The 24,550-nt window shown below is 32.5% G+C and overlaps 1 protein-coding gene across 7 annotated transcripts in view; it reads left to right on the plus strand.

Moving 5' to 3' along the window:
• LOC130446011 (hemicentin-2-like) overlaps positions 1-24,550 on the plus strand; it is a 251,683-nt gene that overhangs the window by 198,989 nt on the left and 28,144 nt on the right. For all 7 annotated transcript variants that reach the window (XR_008910094.1, XR_008910095.1, XM_056781979.1 and 4 more), the window contains one exon: positions 14,418-14,619. Coding sequence is in view for 5 of the 7 variants with exons in the window: in XM_056781979.1 (XP_056637957.1) it covers positions 14,418-14,619 (202 nt within the window). In the remaining 2 variants the exon portion in view is untranslated. The remainder of the gene's footprint in view (positions 1-14,417; positions 14,620-24,550) is intronic.

A 24,550-nucleotide genomic window follows, 5' to 3' on the forward strand; every position in this document is an offset into this window, starting at 1 on the left:
CATCCTACCCTCCATATCAAGATCTACTAGGTCGCAAGGTGTGCACATTGTTTTTAAGGGGTGAAAACCACCTCCTATCGAAAAATGCAAATATTATAGTTTTTCCTACTTCTTTTCTATTCAAATGTTTTTCGTTTAAGCAGCGTAAATATCTTAACATATTGTATGATAGGCAATTTATATATTTTGAAGTATCAACCCTTAAAAATCTTTAAAAACTACCCTTCTGATGAAAATAATATAGGAAAAAATATAGCGTTTTAATAAAATTTAATTGGTTATTAATTTTTATTATTCAACCCTCAAAAACTACGCCTGTGCAGAAAATGAAATGAATATGAATCTAATGACTGCCAACTTTTAGATTTTGCATTCTTTTTGGTATTAAAGTTTCTTGTCTCTAATGAACCACCCCTTTGATAAAAAATTAAAAAATAATTTTAATGACTGTTAATGTTTTGGTTCTGATATCTTTCGACATTCAAGTGTATTTTCTAAAAACGAAGTGATTTTTCATTCTCTGACACCCCTTCAGATTATAAGTATATCATATCTTGGTACCCTCAAATGTACCTACAGGCAACTTTCAAATCCGTGCACTAAGATTTGAAACTTTTTCATATTCTATAATTCATAAAAAAAAATTAAAATTCTTATTTTTTATGTAACTCCATTAATTTCGAAGCTATTATATCCTACAAAAAAATTTTAAAGGTAATTTTCGGGGCTACAAACCTATGTATGTTAGAAGGGATTAAGACCCTCCACATTTTATTAATAAAGGGTTAAAGGGATGTGGATAAGCAATCCTCGCAGTATAGTGACTCCGTCAATTTTTATGCTACAAAAAAAAATAAAAAAAAAAACAAAATAATCGTCATAAAAAATGTTTTCATTTGACTGTTTATTTGTTTTTGTATCTCTTACAGTTATGGAGCAAAAAAAAATTTTTGAAAAATAAAAAAAAGTATTATTTTTTTCAAAACTATGCATTTCTAATCAGCCAAACTTTCAGACGTCGTAAATAACATCCAATTAAAGTATTTGGTACAAGGAATAAGTTTAATTTTGATTTCCAATGAAATGGCATTAGTTTTAGTGTAATTTTTTTTAGCTTTAACTATTTTACATCATATCTCATGTAAGTTTCAAACGAAACGACTTTTATCAGTGGTCATTTGAAAGGTCTTTTTATATCTCACTTCTCCCAAAAATATTCTTACCAACACATTGGCTCACCTCTAATAAGAACTCCCACCCAGCGAAGGCTTAGAAGGCATCTTCCGTGTAACCTGCCTGACAGATTTTAATCTCATGGTGATGTGTTGTGTGGTTATTCCTCAATCAAACGATTTTGCCACTGGGTGATTCTCATACAAGACAGTTTATAATGCTTTGGACCGTTTGCTCATTGAAAAATTTTACAGACCGCAATTAAAAAAAGGAGTTGAAAAAATCGATAAATACAAGACTTCAAAACTTCAAATGCCCTCAAATTTTATTAACTTTATTAACGTAGTCACCGACCTTGAAATATATTTCATTTTACAATTCGTCGTATATTTTTTTTCAATAATATGCGTTCCCTCTTTTACCATTTGTCTATCAGGTTAATTATTATTTAATTTGTGGTTCATTAATTTCAGACTGTATAATTTTAGTATGACTAGTGTTTTATGTCATAGCTTGCAATCTAGTTATATTTTCAGTGATTTCTAGGTGATTTAAGCTTTCTAAAATGGTAATTCTAGTTTAAAAACAGGGTATATATGGTTTAATAACACAACAATGTACATGACATAAATACATATCATTCTATGATATATTTTCTTACAAACTGAGCTTTAATAGAACAGATGATATTTAGGGACAAATTCCTTTCATATTTTCCGTGCACTGCGTATTTCTAGAAAAACCAAGTTTATTAAACTTAAATTCGGCTTTCCTCTTTTTTTCATCTGTGAAAATGTCGTTTCCTCAACGATAACTTTATATCGTAAAATAAATATACAATCCCAATGGGAATAGTCTAAATTCCACGCATCAACATTCCTATATCAACTTAATATTTCATATATTCTTCCATATTTTTGTCCTTTTCGTTCATCCTCCAGAGGAATCAGTCACAGAATGTATTCTGATAAGATACATCGCTTCTGAAATGAAAATACCGAACTAAGAAAATATTCTGGGGCATAGTTTTTATCAGCTAACGAAAATTGAGAAATTTCCAAACAATCTAATTCAGATCTACTAAGAAAATATCAATATTGTTACGAACTCGTCCACGACATGCGCCGTGAAGCTCGCCCGGTTATAATACTTCACATACAGTACGGCATATTATACAGGGTATATAGAAAAATACTTCAGTGCAGACTCGATAATCCGAATTCTTCAGTAGTTCGAACAAGCATTTTCAATAAATTGGATACTCTCTAATCCGAATTTCCCCCAATTACCCTTTTGTTTATATATGGTACTCATATTAAACAGGTGTGCAGCATTTTCACTGCTTTTGTTCGCTTTTGAGCAGTAATATTTACATACTTTGTTGGGATGTTTATAATTCAATTTTAAAACATAAAAGTATGATGATTGAAAGACTTAACAAGGGCGAAAGTGTTGACCGCCGAGTATGAGGTTGGAAGATCTACAATCTGTGACATAAAACAGAAAAAGTCTAAAATCGACCGGTAGGATTAATCTTAAAACAATTTTAGTGCTTTTCTTTGTACAACTACAACTTCCTAAAAATGTAGATACGATCTAAAAATGATTTTCATTATTTTGAGCAGTGTAAACACATCATCAATTTGACGTGAGGACTTTTGATATATTTTACAAATTTAAATTAATTATATGTCAGATTGACAAAAATAATCATTGATATAACACTTTATGGTCACTAAATCAACATCTGCCCAATATTTTATTATAAAATATAAGAATAAGAAACCAAGCGAAAATTACAAATTACTTTTTTCAGTGATACTTATTCGTAATTACTGTTTTTTTGCGTTTCATAATCAATCATCAATATTTAGTTTTCTCATTGTTCACAATTATATAACCCTTAATCACCGATAGGAGACTTTTCTTGAGGCCGAATCCCACATCTCAGTTAAAGTATATAAATAACTGGTACTCGGATGGGGTGAACGATTAATATTAAATTGGATGCTCGAGCTTTTTAACGAACGACGTTAAAAATTAATAAAAAAGTTGGAAAAGCTGAAACCACCTTAAAATAAACAATCTAAAACCATTCCCGGACACGATTATCCAAATTATTAATTGCTAAGAACAATAAAAAAACTTTCAACAACAAATAAATTTATTGAAAATGAAAACTGAGTATCCAAAAGAGCGCAACGACCAGAAGCAGTTATAAATTAAAAACAACTCAGATTTGTCTATATAATAAAGATAAAGCTGGACTTATCTATGGAAACCCCAGATGGCTGCAGCTCTCAACTGGATTCCCAGATGCTAGAGTTAAGTTTGAGCTTGTAGTCTGGTGATTGTTGTGGAAATTCCCAACCTGGCAGCTGTAGATATAAAGAATAAAATCACCACAAGTTTATTAAAATTTACTTTTGCTTCAAATGTGGATAGGTAGAGGAATAATTCGAATCAATTTCGAGGTCGAAAATAATTTCTTCAAAAAATCGAAAGTTAAAATAAATAAAATGTTTGAAGAAAAACTTGACAAGCCGAACGGTACGTTACAATTAATAATAACATGAGAACAAAAACAATTGGTCCTCAAGATATTTAAATATCAAAAAAAAAAACAGGAGCTGTGAGCAATTAGGGAACAAAACTGAAACTAAAGATCAAAATCTAAAACATTTTTCCTCACCATATATACTGTAATATAAGTTCTGATTCCGAAACTTTGGACTCAGAAACGAGGATTCGTATAAGTCCTCTTATCGCTCCCGAATTTTTTGCATCCTAAACACCCTGTATAAAATTCAAGAATGACATAATATATTAACTTTCTGGATCATATTCATACTGTATACAGAACTACATCAAAACTTGAAATTACATTGTCTGACGCGCGTTTTGATAACCAAGTTATCGTCTTCAGAGACTGAAGGTAAACAGAAAACAAAAGAAGTAATATCATATATTAAGTAACTTGTACTCTTTTGAACACTATTTACGAAGGACAGACATCTCAGAACCTAGAATATGGATTAAAAGATCATCAGTATTATAAAATAAAATAATAAAACTGCATTAACATACATTCAATAATTCTTAGAACGGAATCAAACATATTTTGGAAATGTATAATAAATTTTTACCTATTTTTGAAACTATTTTACAATTAAATTAGACCTATAATGAAGATTATTTATCAAGAAAAGATCTAAAATGTGGAATATTATCGGCACCACTAAATTGAATGTTCTCATAGGTTGAAAATTATACGAAAACAAAAACAATCGTTATTATGACTCTTTTCACATAATTATAAATTTAAGGAAAAACCTCATATCTCATTGAATAACTGAATTGCAAGAAAATAAACAACAAAAACATTTCTAAGTAAATGAACTTAGTTCCAAGATATTCATGCGAGAAAACGATACAAAGCCTTTGAGCGATGAAAAGTAATTGTCAAAGGTAAAAGAACGTTCTAAAAAATGTTCATTATTTGTCCTCAATATTCCCGTTGGGCCTAATTCGCATTTTTTCTTATGCTTAATATTTTGTGTTAATTAAAATTCACTTCCAGGAAACAAGTGAAAAAAGATAAATTATCTTGAATATAAAATGTTTGGTTTGCTCAGATGGTAAATGCAGAATCCTAAAATTAATCAAATCTGTATTCGGAGAAACATCCTGATTTTTCAAAAACGATTCCCACGTTCATGGTATCTCAAATTTATTTATGTAAATCGAACGTTAAAAAATATTATTTAAATAATTTGACCGCGAATTCAGTGGATTACCAAGATGTGAAATAGTAACTATTTCTTGTGTGATTTTTCGATTTTTTTCTGTCGTAATCGCGATTTATTGATCTATGGGTTTGTCTTGGACTCTAATACTATCTGTATGCAACCATGATATTTGTAGTGCTGTTCAAAAACATTTTTATTTGAACTGTTTTATGAGAGCTCGCATTGTCGTGCTGGAGAATGATTCGTCTTCTGCGATTGGTTTCTCTGTTTTTTTCAAACACTTCTGGCAAACAAAAGCTGATGTACCATTTAGGATTGACCATTCTACGTTGCTCTAATGGAACGGTGATTATCTGTAACCATTTGCTTCGAAGTGTTTCGTGCACGAACAACTTTCAACTTTTGTTGAACTTGACAGCAAAATGTTCATGCAACATTGAATGTAAGCGGATTAAATTAATGCCACATTATGCCTCTATCTTACGGTATATCATACGACGATTTCGCAATATCAGTTTACGTACAGCATCGATGTTTTTTGGCGCAACAGCCTTTTTTAGGCGACATTAACAAAATTCATCCTATAGCCAAGTACGACCACGATTGATTTGGAAAACCAGCAAAACACGGTACCTTGAGATGGTTCTTCATCATCAAAAGTCAAAGCGAGTTGGTTCAATTCACGTCAAAAGTCATAGAAAATCATGAATGATGATGTTGCAAGTATCTATAAACAACTCAAATATCCCTTATATGACACTTATGCATCATTAAGAATATCAAACTTTATGATGGAAATGTCATATTTGACATATCAATATCAGTGTTGCCATACCTCAAAACTTAAGTAGCAATCCTCGTATTATATCAGTACCATAGTTAAATTCATCAATTTATTTTTGCTAATAAGAAAGTAATTTTATATAAATTGATATCTCAGATCACCTACAAAGTGACCATTCATTTGTCAGACTATTTTTTCTTTCATATTGTATTCCAACATTTATTTGCAGTCCATGTTTATACACAAACATCTACGGGCTCAATGAAGAATCAACTTCTCTTCAACGTTGAGATTTTCTCCCTAGTTAAATTCGAAGATAGTCCCGTTCTTGTTCTGATTATTCGTTAAAACTTATCGTTACATGTTTAGGTTTTTGAGGCATACTTATATAATTGCTACATAAAACAAATGGAAAGTGGAAACCTCAACAAAATAATGGAGAATCAGTACATATACATCGTCAATAGCTTGTAAAAGCATATAGCCTTAATTCTGTTCTCTTTATAACCAACCAAGGGGTCGGAAGAAATGCATAACGCAAATTCACCCAATTACACGATTTTTCCAGGTCCTCTAACAGGGAAACTAAGCAAAACTGGAAAAAACATTTCAGACCAAAGTTTTGCGAAGTCTTATGCTCGATAACCCTGCCACTTAACGTTTTTCTCTAGGACGCATGTTTTCCCGAAAAATCGGAAAAACTGATTTTTAAGATTTTTTTCGTGCCTCCTACCGGTAAAAATATGCGTTATTAAGAAAAAAGTTTGAAACAAAAGTTGTCGAGAATTTTGCTTGCTACAACTTTGCCATTCACTATTTTTACCAAAAAAGTATAGTTTTCCAGAAAATGTTAGAAATGAATGTGGAAATCTCCTGCGTGCCCTCTAGCGGCTTAACTATACAACGTGCGAGAAAATTTTCAATGGCAAAATTGGTCGAAATTTAATTATCTAAAACTTATCTGGGTTAAGTTTTTCAATGGGACGCATATTTTTCTCGCAAATTAGTGAAATAAATGCAAAACCAGTAATTTTTAGTATATAAATGTCAATATCAACGCACACCACCCATTTTCGAGACTGTGGTAACTCGAATTCGGTTTCAGTAAGCCAAAATATAGTTAAGTAAGTTAACTGGTCTCGTTCCTGTGGAGAAAATTTCTCTGGAAAATATCTAATTTGAGTGGATTGATTTTAAACGACATTCGAATTCAAAATTGTTCTTTCCGTACTGAAAAATTTGTATAAACAATTTTTTTTATTTCGCAAATAACTTTTTAAAACAATCGTTACTTTACTGCTAAACAAAATTCATATTTCCTGACTGGAAAAATAATAAATGAGAGCTACGTTTTGGGTTTTGGCTATGCAAAAATTTTTATAAAATTAAAATTTTTTCTTAAAGTTGATATAGGGGTTTCGGTGTTGCCTTTTTTTCGAATTTTATTATTATTACGAATTAAAGCACCAATAGATACGCCTTTTGCAACATTTAATTTATATCAGTTCAATCTACAGTGGACAAAAAGTTTGATTTACCAAAACATAGAAAATATCAAAAACATTGTACAAAACATCTATACAAAAAATGAAAGGTGCTTAAACTAAAACCAACCAATGAACTCCTAATAGCGTGTGTTGCCGCCCCTCGCTCTAATTACAGCTTCCGTTCGTCTTGGAAGGGTTTTAAACAGGTCCTGGACGTATCCTAGCGGCATGTTTTCCCAGAAGTTAAAAAGAACATTTTGAAGATCATCTAGTGTTCTTATTGGTGCCGTATGTTGCTGAATTTGCCATCTTAGATGGTCCCAGACATGCTCTATTGGGTTGAGGTCCGGGCTACGTGCAGTCTAATTCAGGGTGGGTATCTCGACCTCTTCTAAGTACTGCAGAACCACTCTAGCAGCGTGTGGACGAGCATTATCGTGCATTAGCATAGAGTTGTCACCGATATGAGGCATATAGGCCACTACAGGGGATTCTAGGATATTGGTTATGTACCTGTCAGCATTTAGTCTTCCATCATTCACTGGTACTAACTCCGTGCGACCCTCGAAAGAAATTCCTCCCGAAACCATGATAAAGCCACCACCAGAGCTTTCAGTTTGACCAAAAAATTAACTTAATCGTGCCGTTCACCACGTCGCCTATATACTGGTACACGCTTATCTGATGAATACAGACAAAATCTTGATTCATCCGTGAATAAATGATTGGACCAATCTTGAATATTCCAATTTACGTGTTCTCGAGCAAATTACAATCTTGCTACTCGATGTTCTCTGGTAAGACGTGGACCTCTAACTGGCACTCTGGCTCGAATACCTGCTTCTCTCAGCCTATTTCGAACTGTTTGTAGGCTTATTCGGACATTACGAGCAGCCAGCAGATTTGTTTGCAGCCTACGAGCGGTGGTATGCGTAATTATTAACGCCGTTAACCTCAAATAACGATCATCTACTACCGAAGTTACCCTTCCGCGGCCTTGTCCGGGTCTTCTGGTTAGCTGCCCAGTTTTTTGGTAGCGAATAACAATTCTGGATATGGTGCTTTGTTGAACTCCAATTACCTCGGCGCCATACCTTTGACTGCGGCCATCTTGTATGAGCGCGATGATTCAGAGGCTTCTTCATTCGTCACATGTCTTGTTAAACGTTGAGGCACATCCATTATTAACAAAATAAATTTAAATTTTCACTATACAATAACACAATTTGCTTAGAAAGTTCTCGATCTCAATGCATTTTCCAAGTCAGAAATGATTTACTCAAGCATTTTTGCTTCCAAAAAAAATTGTAAGAAATTTTGATATTTTTTTGCCCACGATAAGAAACCAGAAATATCTATTAAGTTGATAAATATACAGATTGTCCCAAAAAACTAAAATTAAGTATTAAAAATAACCTAAAATACCAGTAATGCGATAATTTTTGTGGGGTGTATACATAATTTTCTGGGACATACTATGTACATAAACTTTCCTTGTTCCGTTCCTTCCATTTCAAATTCAAGAACGATTTTTCCATTATTCAGTTTTATCATTTCTTGTACTCAAAATCCTGTTAAACTTTTTCACCTTTCAAGATCTTGTGTCACGTATACTACAACTTTAAAAACTTATACGATTCCGGAAATATAGTGTTATTTTATTTATATCCAACTGCATTTTATTTGTGTTTGAGAGATTCTCCGGGCGTTTTGTTCATCCGACCGCCTTCCCAGTTTGGTTGATGTGGGCACTAAATCAAATTCAATAGGTCCTGTATTCGAATAAATCTACATTTTCCGGGCGGTTGTTACTTTGTTCATGCCGTGAATTTTTTTCATAAAAATGCGCATTATAAATCTTTCATCGAATTTTTCAGAGGGTCTCACTGTATACCTCGCGCTGAATGCCGATTATGTGGGTAAGCTGTTATTCTTTTCCGAAATCCGGAAATTGCTCGGTTAAAAGGTTGGGACTTAAAAAATGAGATACTTTAAATATAAAACGAGCACGTTCGGTAAAAGATCATTCTCATTCGATATTTAATTCTTAAACTCATTATTCGTATTATCAAATATGGGGATAAATTGTCGGCGGAAATTTATAACGCAAAATGTCTTTTCAAACGACACTAAGATTATGTTTTTGGGAGTTTTTAATTTTGAATTTTTTCTCTCCCAAACGCAAAATAAATTATTATTTCCTCAGTCCAAATTCGATCCTCGAAGTTTTTATTGTGAGTTTATTCGTTAAAATATTTATTTCAATCATGTTTAAATCGACAAAAATGTGTGTAAATGACAATGTGCTCGAATATAACCCCAAAATTGTGCTGGTTCAAAGATTGGTAGAACGATTCAAAACAAGTAATTGTAGTCCAAAAAATCTATCAACGAGAAAAATTAAAAAAAGTAGTGGTCACAATTTCTTTCAAGTAAGTGCACTAACCCCTCATTTCCTTCTTAGTTATTAATATACATGGTGTTCTATTTAAAATAACAAAGTAACAGGTAAAATCGGAAGTCGACCATCTTTTAAACTATTTTAGTTAAAAAGATCGTATCCGATAACGCAAATGTAGAAATTTTCATGATTTTACTATAAGTATTTTGCCATATAGAGATAGTTTTAGCTCGTCGTGGGACAACCTGTATATTGCGTTATTATAAGATGATTAGTTACAGAATACCGAACAAAAACTCTTCTAAATCTGTTAATTGAATTTTGTGATTGAAAAATGTTACATAAGGCACCTAAAATACATTATTAGGACAGGTTAGATTACGTTAGGTTATGTTATGTTATGTTAGGTTAGATTAGGTTACGTTAGGTTAAATTAGGTTAGGTTAGGTAAGGTTAATTTCGGTTAGATTAGGTTAAGTATTCGATGGCTGTTGATATGCCAGTCATCCACGTCTACAATGAAAATTAATATTACTGAAACGACTGATATCGTAAAGTATATTAGTGCGGTATTATGTGCTTCGCAAATCAAAATATTTTAAACCATTTTATCGAATTGTTTTGATACTTTTGATACATTCTATCAATTTAACGTATGTATTGAAGAATCTGGCTCTCAATCTATAAGCTATGCGAACTGTGAAAATAACAATTTAATTAATATTTTCATTCCAAATTCCGACCATATTTGAATAAATGTATTTTTAGTAGCTGGTCGAATAATTGGAATAACCGAATGGAAAGAGAACACCGCCGTTATCCTTTCAACCCAAAGCCGGATCAATTTTAATCAGAAGTTACTCGTTGAGCTATTAAAACTATAATTGATCTCAACGGCTGGCGCGGTGGCAGCTTGAAATATATCTCAACTGTTTCGAATGAAATTTAAAATGTCTTTTCTAGAAAAAGGTTAAACAGCTTCTAACGTTCTAACAATGTTATTTATTCACATTATGGTATTATATTGAAGATTTTATTAAAATGCCAAGCGGTCCATTCAATTTCCTCTTTTTATTAATTTCATTATTAACAAATTTTTTATATAGATCGACATTATAATGCAGTCATTGAAGCGATTTTGCTCCCAATTTTTTTACTGTGAACCGATTTGCATGAAATTTTTGAAATCTTACGATTAATTTCAAAAGTGAAAATAATCTGAACTCCGCACCCACCCTGGGGGTGGTTGCCACCCCTTCTAGTTGGTGTAAATTTTTTTAACCTAGGATATCGATAGAAGACCTAATTTTGAGAAAAAAAGTTTCTCAAAAAACTCAATACTTTTCACGTTATTGGTATTTGAAAATTTTTTCACGTTTTTCAACGGTTTTTTGCAACTATCTCCAAAAATATGCATTTTAACAAAATTTTACGATGAGAAAATTGTAGCAGGTAAAAAACTGAACAAATTGGTTTTTCATAAAGTGACCTAAGTGCAATATTAACCAAGATATTAAAAATTAAAACCGCTTTTATTTTTACTGAAATTTAATCGATGTATTCAATGCAATCTACGGGTGAGCAGATACATTTTATACATTCTAATGAAATGGGGGCTTGAAATAAGCTTTGAAATGAGCACTGTTAAAAGTCTTGTGCACGGGAAATGAGTGAGCTATATTGCAAATAAGAGGAACATCTAATGGTTTTTTCTTTTAAATCAATGGGTTTCATAAGTGCCATTACCACCAAAATTAAAATTAATGGTATTCCGTATGGAATTAACTTTATTATAGAATTTGATAGATTCTAGCAGTTTGGCTGCTTTAGGACACATATTTTTCAAAAAAAACACCTTCTTTTCATAATATTTTAAAAATTATGAAAGTAAATCTAAATCTAATCTAAAAGTATAATGATGAAAAATGTACGTCTTTTCTGACAAAAATTGGTATTTTTTTCTGTCGGGCATATGATTGTTTAAAGAGCACGCGGCAGCGCAATCACAGTCTCTCTCGAACCCTTCACCGTTTCAAAATAAAAGGTTTTTCACTATATATTATAATAAAAAAAGTTGTAGCTCTTTTAATTATCTTAAAAATGGTGCTTTAGAAGTTGTGATAACATCAAAATTGAAGGAGTTATGGTCCAAAAACTAATCGTATTTTTTTCTACTTAGTAAACTGAAAATTTGGAGCAAAGTGAAAATACATTGTAATAGGGATTCAAAACTATTGTCTTGATTGATCGATTGATGAACTCGATCAAATTGTCAACAAATTAACAAAAATATTTATTAATTCTGACCTACATAAATAATATTTTAAACTCGTTTATATTCTACCAACATTTTATGATACTATAATTCATACAATTTAATTCAAAAAATTAAAATTGCAATAAATTTATGGGTGTAAGTAGTATTTTTAGCATTACTTGTTTTATTTTAGTATTTATTATTTTATCTATTCCTTTTGTAATAATTGTGGATGGAATAAGATCTTTGCACGTGCATCGATCAAGTTTTTATTTAAAACAATGCGTACGCAGTTTCGTATTTATATTTTTTTTTTATAAAATTGAATGAAAATTATGATTATGGGTTTTTTATGCATTTTTGTTGCAAAATTTTTGAAAATGTATTACTAATTCAATCTGGTACAGCTTTAGACAACTTCTAAGTTTATATTTTATTGACAATAAATGGTGATTTCTTACTCTATAATTAAATTATTATATTTTTAAATGTGTAATCGTATATATTTAATTTAATTTAGGTGTAGTTTCAAGAGTTGAAAAGCTTGAGAATATGGAATAACATTTAAATCGTTTTCTTTCATCAAAAGAAATTTTTTTAAACAAATTTCTATCAAGGGGTTGTTTTTAAGGATCGAAAGGTAGTTGAAAATTCGATAATTAAGATAGAGAACATAAAATATTATTTACTCAGTACTCAAATCTTTTTATGTCATACCAAAGTAATTTTTTGTAATTTTTCAATTTAGGTGTTGTTTGTAAGGGTTTTAAGGTTTTCAAGGGGTTGAAAATGATTTTATTATGAGGTAATTGTGTTAGAAAATACTTTAAAATTTCACCCCTTGATATTAAACACGTTTTCTAGCGATAAAATGGCTCAATGTCAATTTTTCTATTAAGGGGTTGTTTACACTTACATTTTCATTTTTGAAGTTAAGGATAAGATGAGCCTAATTCCAAAATTTCACGCCAATCGTTTTACAGTAAAAAAAATTCGGAGGTATGATCATATTTTTCGCTTCAATGACTGCACTATTATTGGCCTTCAAAGGTTTGTAAGCTGCGTTGGCAATCATTTCAGTCCACAATTTTAGTATTCTCTGTAACAATTCCGTGAGACAATCATTGGTCTATTTGGTTCCATTCGTTTTTCAGGATATTCCAAAGACGTGAAGTGGTTTCCTGGCTTCCCCGTTCAATTTGTCTCACAACTACTCAATCGAGTTGAGGGCGGGCGACTGTGACGGCCAAATCATTACTTTCAGTACATTCTTCCATTTCAATTGTATCAAATACTCTTTGCTTAGCTTCGAGGAAAGCTTGGTATCAGGTGCTGTCCAAAATGTACTACATTTTCCGTTAATATTTCATATAGCCTTCTTTTCTTCAAAATCCCTTCAATCTACAGTCACCATTGCTCCAAAACATAGCAAAAAATTCACACATGCGTTCATTTTTTATGTTCTAAAGCTCACTGCAACCACTCAATTTTATTCTAACGTCTTAAAAGAGGTTCATTCACCACCACCCTTCAAAAGAAATCGGCTTCTCTCAATCTCCATTTCATTGTAAAAGTCCTCAAAGGCCGATTCATTGATTTGAGTTGATATCTCTGGGTCCGTGAATCGTTGATTACGTTTATTGATTAAAACAATCCGTTTATCTTCAGCATTTGTAGTTTCCCGAGGCCTCAACGTTTTCTGTCGCCAAATCTCCTAGTGGATGTATATTTTTTCATATTGTGGTCTACGGTACGTCAAGATATGTTTCTTCAACTGGGACAAAACTACAATCATAAAGACCAAAAAATAATTCACAATTAACGAAAAATAAACAAATCTGTTGGTACTTGCTTGTTTTAACAGTTGTGTCTTCCAGAATCTTTCGGCTGAGCAACTCCTCTCTTGTGGGAATCTCATTAGGAAGAGATATGTCCGCAAACGCCTCCTTTGATTTGATTTGATAGCAAAAGATATATTGAAAATGTTAAACGGGGAGGGTTCAAATGGATGAAATAGTTTAGGATGGATATGGAGGTTGAACAAAGAGACAGGATTAGTCCACTTCTGTTTATACTAGTTAGGTAGGATGTTGTTGGAACAATGAAAGATAAGAACCATAATTCGGAGACGGTAATTGGCTAAAAAACTAGAACTTGTGAAAATAGATGAAAATGAAGAGCAATACAAGAAATAAATTGAGTAGCAGAGGATTATTGAAGGAAATTGATAAAAGGAGGGTGAAAATTGAAACCTCAATGACCTGAAAAAGTTCAAAGAGGTCTGTAGAAGTAGAAAATTTGGAAAAATCAATAGTTTTCAATGACACTTTACCAAAAGAGCAATCGTTGAAGATGATAGCTTGGTAATGAACATAATGTCAGTTTTATTATAACTTTTAATTATACGCAGCTAACTCTTTTTAATTTTCTCTATAGATAGGAAACACTTGCTTGATTTTCTCGTAAAATGAACCCAATGGTGGTTGATCCTATTAGTTATCTTTTTTTTTTTGACTAATAAATGAAATTTTATACGTTCAAGTTTAATTTTACTGTTTTTTTACAGTCTTCCATGAAGGTGAAGCAGCCTACGCGGTAAAACGTTTCACAGGGTTATACACGGGTCCATATTTCGATCCAACTACAACTACAAATATAACAACCCAACTAGGAACCCATGCCTACATCCCCTGTAAAATTAAGCAGCTAGGTAACAAATCAGTGTCTTGGATAAGAAGACGCGACGCCCACATCCTTACTGTAGATAGGTGAGTTTCATTTGTAATCAAAATTTGTTTTATTGCAAAAAATTCCATATCTAGTGAGATAATCCTATTTCTCAATCCCCTGTATTATAATTTGATCAAGTTTAAGAAAATAGAAAATAAAAATAATATGCCTACCATCAAGAATACTGTTGACACACTCACTTATGGTCTTGGGCTAACTGGTGGGCTAGTCGAAATGTTGTTGTTGGTCGAAGTGGTATTGGAGAAAAGTGGATGAAGAAGGTTTTGCCAAGTAGCCGGAAATCTCCGGCTATCATCCCTTATGGTAAGGCAATTTGGACGCTTCTCTATTCCGATAGTTTCTCAAATAATCCTAGACGTGAAGGAGCGGAATGATGCGATGGTTTTGGTTCTATTGAAATCGATTATGTGTCCGGTATGGACACAGTGTTGGGCATAGATGGAGGAAATGTCGGAATTAGTGACAAACAACAAATGTTCCTTGACTCTGACGGAAATACGTCGATTTGTCTGGCCAATATACAATCTGAACGGGGGATTTCATACACTCCATGGTGTTCATTGCTTATAATAATAATAAAATATAGTTGAAATTAATAAATTTTATTGATTGATTGAATAATTAATTTAAAAATGCGTGTGGCGTGTGATAGAACAGGTTATTGTCGCAAATTAAGTCGGTGAAGAACGGATCATCGTATACTTTAGCAAAACGATGTAAACGTTGAGAATAAATACTGCGTGACAAGAAGAGAACTCTTGGCGATTATCAAGACCCCCTATAATACTTCCAGTAAGTACTTGGACGGACGACCTTTCCTACTAAAGACTTATAATGCCTCTACAAGCGCAAATGCCGGTTTCGCGGAAATGCTGAGCAATTTGAAGTTGAAGACATTGAAGATAGTGAAACCATGAATGACACAATGAAGAAATTGAGAGAAAGATCCTATTAGGTCGTATTTAACGGGGACCTAGCAAATTGTTGTCGTAGAGGACCCAAGTGCTTAGTAAGAACCCAGAACTAAACAACGGAAAGGAATGAAGAAATAATGATGTATAATGCGAGCGTACCTATTAAACGGATAGCGAGATTGACGTGGAAGTATCTTTTCCACAAGCGAGGAAACGTATTCGAAATATTATGCTTCAGTAAACGCACTTTTCCAATCAGGAGACGAGAACAGTGTTCCAGAAGATTTGTTAGATTTTGGAAAAAAGGAAAACCAAGACGACTCCGTTGCATCTTCAAACGGACGTAATAGTGGAACAATTTGATAGAACCTTAGAAAGCCATTTTGGAAAATTTGTCAACAAACTTCAAGACGATTGAGACTAACACACACCGTTGATACTAGAAGTTGTTCATAAGACTACGGAATTTGATATCGCGTTTGGGTCGAAACTTGATTCAGACAATTATGCTGAAGAACTGCGTCGAATATTGTTGCTCATTTATACTGAGGTCCGTAAAAAGATAAGGATTGAGAGTGATTGCATAAAAAGCCGGTATGACATAAAGATCAGCAGTTGATCGTTCCAAGCCGAAGACAGGGCTTTATATGAGCTTCAAAATAATTGGAACGATCTGGATTTTTCACAATGATTATATAGTCCGTTAAATACAAACAGTTTTAAGAGGGGTAGTATGACGGTTACATAGCCTTGCGCCCTCTGACGGTACCATACATAACTTAATATAAAGGAAATTATAAAATACGGTGGTTGGGTCTCTTTATTATTGGGTAATCAGTGTTCTAGATGTTTCTGCAAAAAATGGCAAGTTTCTACAATGTTCTGTTATTATTTCAAAAACATACAAGCTATTTAAATACTTAAATTGCAAATTACACAGCGTAAAATGGAGAGGTCTATCCTCGGCATCACTATGAGGGATGGGATAAGGAATGACGAATTGCGCAGACGATCTGGAGTTAAAGAGATCATAGACCAAATACTGAGACAAAAATGGTGGTGGGCAGGACATGCTGCAAGGATACAAGATAACCGATGGATAAAAATAACTCTAGATTGGAAACCGAGAACAGACAGGCGAAATCCAGGAAGACCTCCTACGAGATGGACTGGTGATATTAAAAAAATACGGACAAATTGAGTAGCAACCGTTCAGAGCAGAGAAAACTGGAAGCATTTGGAGGAGGCCTATGTCCAGCAGTGGACGAGATAAAGCTGAATGATGATGATGATGATGATGATGATGATGATACAAACTATCAGGAATAAAATTGGACTGATTACTTAACCCTGCGGTGTTCCATGTTGTTTTGTTTTGAAGTGAGGGATATTCAGAAAAATGTGAATGAAAGCCTGCATGTTTCCATCTATGTTCCATTATTTCAAGGTTTTCACTGTTAGACCTCCATGGAGTATCAAAGGCTTTGATTATGTTAAAAAATACAGCTATGTATTTCTGATTGTTTGCTAAAGTCTCATATTATCACTTTCTAGATCTATAATGTTGTCGATTGTGCTTTTTTGTTCTCTAAAATCGGTATGTTCTGGTTTTATCAATTTCTTTCGTTGTAGTTCAGAAATAAGTCTAGCATTAACAATTTTTGAGAAATATTGTTGAAAGCTAATAGGTATATCGTTTGGCCCTGGGCCAGAATCATTAAGGGATATAATGGCTTCGTCCAACTTAGTCTTTAAGAGGGGTTTCTTGATGCACATCTCTATATTATTGATGTGAAAGTTATGAAAACTGTTTTGATCATTATAGAAAACTTTCCGTTAAGCATCACTAGATTGTTTCTCGTAATCGCTGGCAAGTAAATCAGTTGTTTGTTTGGGGTTACTAATACTTTGTCCGTCAACTTCTAAGGCAGCAATTTTCTGATATTATTTGTAACTGGATATTTGCCTCATTTTTTTCCAAATAGTACTGATATTAGTTGAACTATTTATTTTTTGTACGTATGCCTTCCATGATTCTCTTGTACTCTTTTAGGGTATACCTCGCCTTAGCTCTTAAGTTCTTAAAACTTGTTAGATTTTCAGGGTTCTTGTATATTTTGTAGATATCAAATGCTGCTTGGTTTTATTGTCCATCGACATTCGTCATTCCACCAGGGTACTAGAATGTGATCTTTTATGGTTTCCGTCATTCCATTTTTGTTTTTTGGGGCTCGTTTCCCTCAGCTGGTAACTTTGTTAACCGTTTCATCGATATCTTCTGTTATTTTGTATTGAGTAAGTTCCGTATTCTCGGAAAACAGATTCCAGTTTTTATAATTTGTAAAAATTTTTATTTGAAATCGTAATGGACATATTCCATTAATATGAATACTGCCTCTAGCCTTCATACTGTGATTTTAAATTCTTTTCGTTGCCTTTCTTGTTTGTTTGTTTGCTCGTAAGTGAATCCGCAATCTCGCGACATTCCTTGGAGGTACTTGAATTCTTTCTAAAACTGAAAACAATTACTTAAAATGTGTATAGTTTTTGTTTTCCATTATTATATTTCAATCTAAAAAGCTCACTTTAGTTACAATAATTCATTAGGATAACTGCAATAATTTCTACTTTCCGTTTTTATTTGATGTTATATAAAATAAGGTACAAATATTAATAATATTTACAAAATATTTTCAAACATCTTTAGTTGCAACTTCTCTTTTATTCACCGTTCGGTAGTTCATATCTCTTTCGATGAATATAAACTAGGTACTTCTGTAATTTCCATTAATCCGTAAGCTTAAAATTCAGCAAAAATCCTAAATTCAAAATCGATTCTTCAATAACTCTTCCAGGCTTATGAATTAAATGTTTAGTACTTCAGGGAAAGTTTCTCTTTGTTCATGCAAAATAAACAATTGAAAAACCTCTTCAGAGTTAGAGGAAATCGGAGTCAGTATATAATGTTCTGATATGTCTATTTCTAGTTGATCAACAAAAAAAAAACTTTTTATGACAAATCGGAGTGTTTTTCCCAAAAAATATTCACGTTTTCCTAAGTTTCAAATTTTGAGGTTATGTATTGAGAACGTGAAACGTGATTTATATCTTTAAATGTTGTTAATTTTGAAAGTTTCTCTTCTCGTGTATATTTCAATGTTTATCCACAAGACACACTATATTAGGAGTACTGAAACACCTCCAAAGCAAATTCCAAAAATAATAAAAGACTAAATAATAATTTATGATTTTGTAAGTGAAAATTATGTTAGCGATTACAGTTGATGGATGATGAAGGATGATTGTCAAAGAAATAAGATTTATATGAATTACTGGATAGAGCTCTGCAGTTGTTTTGATTTTTTCTGCTTCTTTTCTCAGATCACTGATCTCGTCGACGAGTCTCTGTTCCAATCTTATAGTTTTATTTGTTTTAAATGGTTCTAATGGTCTTTCTGGAATACTCATGGTATGATAATTATTTTCGAAAATATTGTTTTCGATTATTAATCTGCAATTATTGTTTGCTGAAATTACGGATCTACGGCAAGTATTTTCCTATGTCATTTCGTTTTTCTATTCTTCCATAAGTTTTGTCAGCTTTCTGAGAATATTGCCATTTTGTAATTGTGTCAGGATTTTGAAATTGTTTACAAAGTTGCGTGATTCCATTAGTTTCTTAAGGATCATGTGCTTTCTATGTAATTCTGAATACATAAGACCTCAATTGCTTTGCATAGTTTTTCTGCCGATAATTTTCTGTTAGAACTGTGACGTCCATATTCTCCTAGTGGAAGGAAAATATCTTCCAAGTGATTTGGTATAGGATAAATTCTTTCTCATTCTTTTATATTCGCTAAAAAGGATCTTTGCTTTGATCTCCTTCGTCTCATCCAGTATGCTTTTTAAGAAGACGATCTAATGATTTTCTGTCATGGCACTTCCATTTCAACTGCTATTATTCTAATTTAATTCGCTATAAATATTTCATTACAATATTCCAATGTGTTTATTAACAACGATCACCTTTATTTTTGTGGATCACTGCAAAATTTTGGATCTAACAATCTACTATCGACTTGGAAACATCATAGGAAAAAACTGCAAATTGTTAAATATTATCAATATCTTTACCTCCAAATCAGATTTGAAGCTTCTAAACTCGGAGCATAATATAGCTCCACGTCTCTGTCTAGGTTATTTTCGATCTAGCCCTAGCCCTTAACTATGAAACTAATGAGTCCCCACTTAAATTCGATACATCCCTTAAGAGATACGACAAACATTTAACGAAAGGTATTGTTGTGAAACCAATGATCAGTTCTAAGTTAAACTCAAGATGTTAAGATGATCTTATAGATCTGCAGTCAAGCAGAAATATATTTTCTAAGCCTTGGATGCCTAGTGTAGCCTTCTTTAGTGTAATTTCTCGACTCCCTAAGTTGAATTCTATAATTAAAAATCACTTATTGATATTCTGATAGTTTCCAGAATTTTCTTATCATCTTTTGGCACAACTCTACGTATATGTGCTGGGCACAGATTCTGATGTACCAAGAGGCGTCCACTGCTTATCTCTGGTTGACATTTAGATGCGTTTGAAGCTTATGAAAGCCGGGTGTCTTATGCAGATAGCTCTGATGAGATGCTTGGTCTTCAGTTATAGCCTTGATCGTCTTCAGATGAATCGTACTGGCCACTATCTTGTCTTCCTCAACTTGTCTACTCTAAATTCATAGCCAACTATTTACTTTTTTATAACTTTTTTAATAACATTATTGAAAACATCATTTTTTGTTAAGTAACTTTTTTTAAAATGACATAGTTCTATGAGTAATTACAAGAGTAAAAACGTTTAGGAATCGTATTATCCTCTTATGCAAAAAATGTTTTTTCAAATCAACCGATAGATGAAAACTTATTGTGGTTAGATCACGTACCCAACCACAGGTATCCCCACACGGCAGAAACCACTTGAACTACCCTCTGGGGGATGCTTTTTACAAAAAAACGTGTTTAAACAGTGGGTGGGTTAAATAATAGTTCACCTCCTTTTGATTTCTGTCTATCCAGCTTTGGACATACGGTAAGAAGCGCGTAGTTAGGAATTGTCTCCAGTGCTAGCAGATCTACTGAGTTGATTCTGGTATGCACTGCATACTCTAAGACCTCTATTTGCGTAGTATTTCCCCATATCTCTACGCCGTACCTAAGTTTTGAATTTGTGACATCAACAGTCTCCTTTTGGTGGCAGTCCCCGATATTTTTCATTAGTCGCCTAAGCGATTGTCTGGTTGATAATGCTTTGTCTGCTCTTTTTCTTATATATTCTCCAAAACTCATTTCCTAGTCTAAAGTGAATCCTAAATATTCAATGAATTGTTTCGTTGATGAGCTTCATGATTTACATCGCTTGGATATTGTCGAAAGCATTTGAAGGATCATGTGTGGTAATTATTTTATTAGTGTGTGTTGTTGGGTATGGTATTAGGCTGTCATCCCTTATTCCAAATCAACCCCAAATATAAATAATTCACGAAAAAAAAATGAGTTGGGATAATTAGGGGAAAATTGTTTACTAGTATTAAATTCTAGCTCATTGTGCATTCCTTTTACATTCCTTGCAATGTAAACGGTAATTTCAAATACATGAAAACTGAAAAAACCACAGGCGCTGTTTGGTTGTATTTATGAGCTACAACTTTTTTTATCAACACAATTTTTGCCATTTCGGTTTGTCGATAAAGGTCCGAAAGGAACGATCAGAAAAAAATTATTATTCTGAACAGAGCGTCGATTAGAGTGAGTATTTTATTTGGATTCGAGAAAGTGTGCGAATTTGGTCATCAGTTTTTAATGGATTTTTTTGACGTTTAATTGAGTCCAATCTATTGTTGATGACCTAAGGGAAGCGCTGTCATCAAAATCCTTTATCTGAGATAATAACTTTCCAGGGCATTTTTTTATTCAAATTACAATCATGAGATTATACTAATAAAAAATTATGGAACCATTAAATGACGACAGAATATGGGTGCTACCAAAATAATATAAACTTTATTCATTTTTTTCACCAACTATTAAATATATATCTGTCACCCCCTTATCCCATAATTTGAAAAAGAACACATATATATCAAACAATACATGTGGTTAGGCTGTATTTCCTTTTTTAGAAACAATCAATTTGGTCCACCATTTTTCAGTTTAGGATATTCCAGGGTGCAAAAATTTGTGGTTGTATATTCCTTACAACAAGAATATATGAGTTTTGTTTGTCAAATACACTGATCATTCATTATTGTTAACACAACTTTTATTACGATGTAAAACACTTTTTTATTAAAAAAACTACAGCTTTTTCCTTATTATATCACGAACTAAATTGATCAACGGCTTCGTTACATGGAACAAAAACTGGAATGGCCTCTACCGATCGCACTGATAATTATAGTTCTCCCAATATCAATTGCAGATTACAAAAACCCTTGCCGAACTTAAAAAAAATCATTATTACACCTTATTAACTTTCTACAACTGAATATTAAATTATAATACGTAAATAGACGAGGAAAATGTACCTGCTTGTGACGGAGTTCGGTTTTAAACAGGGAACCAGACGTGAACTGAGCCCTTTTTGTACCCCATTCGTTTGTTAGAACTTCTTTTGTCTGACGCAAATAATCTCACTAAGCCACACCAATGCTTATCGCAGACTTTCTGGCTGGAATATTTCAAAGAAATTGTGTAAATACGTCTTCCGACAGCTTCGGCCGATAGAAATGCATTTAAGCTTACGATTCGATGTTTTAATTGATATACAGTGTAGATGATGAGTCCACGTGGACTGACGGTTTGTTCGATGTGTACCGAATTTCATACGAGGAGTAAAGATTATTTTTCATTTCTTAATTTGGTATGAGTGCCTACGAATTAGACAAATGGATTCCAAGATTAATAAGGAACGAAGAGTCAGAATTTTTAATCTTTTAAAGAAGTTCCTGCAGTGTACCCTGCTGTTTGGTCCTAGTAAATATCTAACAGTTCTCTTTTGTAGTTTGAAGTATAAAAAACTATTATTCTTCAATATATTTTCCCTTTATTTTCACATACTTATTTCAGAACGTCTGACTGAAACTTCTGTGCTACTATAAAAATATGATGCATCTTTAGAGTCAAAATGTTCGCACATTTCGTAATTTCATCGTTGATGTTAAATATTTTACCCCTCGGCCTTTCATCTTTGCGAACAAAAAAAAGTCGGACGGAGCCATATCAGGTCTATATAGTGGGTGTTCTATCTCTGTAAAGTCACATTCGTGTACAATAACCTCGGATATTGATGTACTGTGAACTGAAGTATTGTTATGAAGCAAGTGCACACCTCGAATGATTTTCTTGTGCATTGTTTCGATAATTTTTTGACTCAACTGCTCTCATTCCCAGCGAAATTTGTTTTATATTATGCTAAACGATGGGCAAAAATCACCGTAAACAGTTTCAATTTTTTTTATTTGTGTTGATGTTACTCCTAACTTAACCTAACCTAACTCATTCTAAGACATTTTTTAATTCAACATGACTGACTCTAGCTCTACTATAATAAAATGCACCGAAGCAGCAAATTGAAACTTCGTGTAAAGATAATTGAGATATGTCTTTGTCTACATAAAGATTTTTGCACACGCATTATATTTACCATATGAGGCCAAGAACTTATGGACTTCACTACGTATAATATGATAATGAATCAACAACAACAAGTTTATCCAAGATGATATTAATATGTAGAACACCTTTCTTTGTACCATATTTACGAAGGAAAATTTATGTAATAAAAATTGAACTAGGTCAAATGATAAAAAATTAGTAATCCAAACACCAAAAAATAAAAATTAAATAATATATGCGGTTCCTTGTAATGATTGTTATGTTGCGTACATACGACAGTTATCTCAATATTTGGAGAATAGATTGAGAAATCATCATTTACAACTGTATTAGTAAAATATAAAAAAGCCTACGTTTAATTGTAAACTAGAAATAATAAGATGTTAGTTATCATGAAGATTTGATTAACTTTTGTTTAATAAATTCAGATTAATAAGTGAAATATGCACCTAGAAGTTCTTTGAAAATAATTAAATTTCGATTGCTTGGAAATGTAAGCATTCTATCTCCTCTGTCAGAAAATCTCTATCGTCTTACATAAGAAAGTATTTTGATTTAATTTGATAGGTTGTCTCTACATCATTCTGCTACTTGAGAAAACTTCCAACCCACATTCATAATGGTTGAGGTTCGACGTATAAAACTGTTAATATTTTTTAAGCGATGAAGAAATTCTTAGCTCAGTATTTCTCAAACATCTTATAATTAATGCATTTCAACATTGACTTTTCCAAATATTTTTCCAAGTGAAGAAAATTATGAAACATGAAAACTCAAAATGACAAGTTCAGAGAGAAAGTTTCTGCTCAGAAATGTCTACTTATCTAGTCATACAATTGATATAAATATCACGATAAACAAACTTATTGAATAACCGAATTTGAGGACTTGAATTTCGAGAGAAGTTGAAATTCAGAAGAACGTTTTTCGTTTAATTGGAAAGTTGCCCAAATTCGAAAACTATTAATTCTTACAGATATTAAAATACTATAGTTCGGATTTATAGGTTAATAAAAGGATTCGACAAAAGCATCATTTGCAAATAATACATTGGTATTTGGTTAGGAACTAAGTGATAATCACAGTAATTAGATAATTTAGTTTATTACTTATCTTAATACAATGTCTATTATTTTTTATTTGTTCCCTATTTTACTAATGACTATCAAAATCTAACGTGTTTCGGAGATTCCTTAACTTTTTTAATGATCAATCTAGCAAGAGTACGCTCAAATAAAATTACAAACAAAAAACAGTCTCAAAAGCTTTATTCAAATATTTAAGAATCTTAGTTTTGTGAATGAATATGGGAAGATTAATTCTTAAAGTCAGAAGGAATATTATTCAAATTAATACTGCTAAC

The sequence above is a fragment of the Diorhabda sublineata genome, chromosome 6 (assembly GCF_026230105.1).
Source record: "Diorhabda sublineata isolate icDioSubl1.1 chromosome 6, icDioSubl1.1, whole genome shotgun sequence".
In the NCBI taxonomy this organism is placed as follows: Eukaryota; Metazoa; Arthropoda; class Insecta; order Coleoptera; family Chrysomelidae; genus Diorhabda; species Diorhabda sublineata.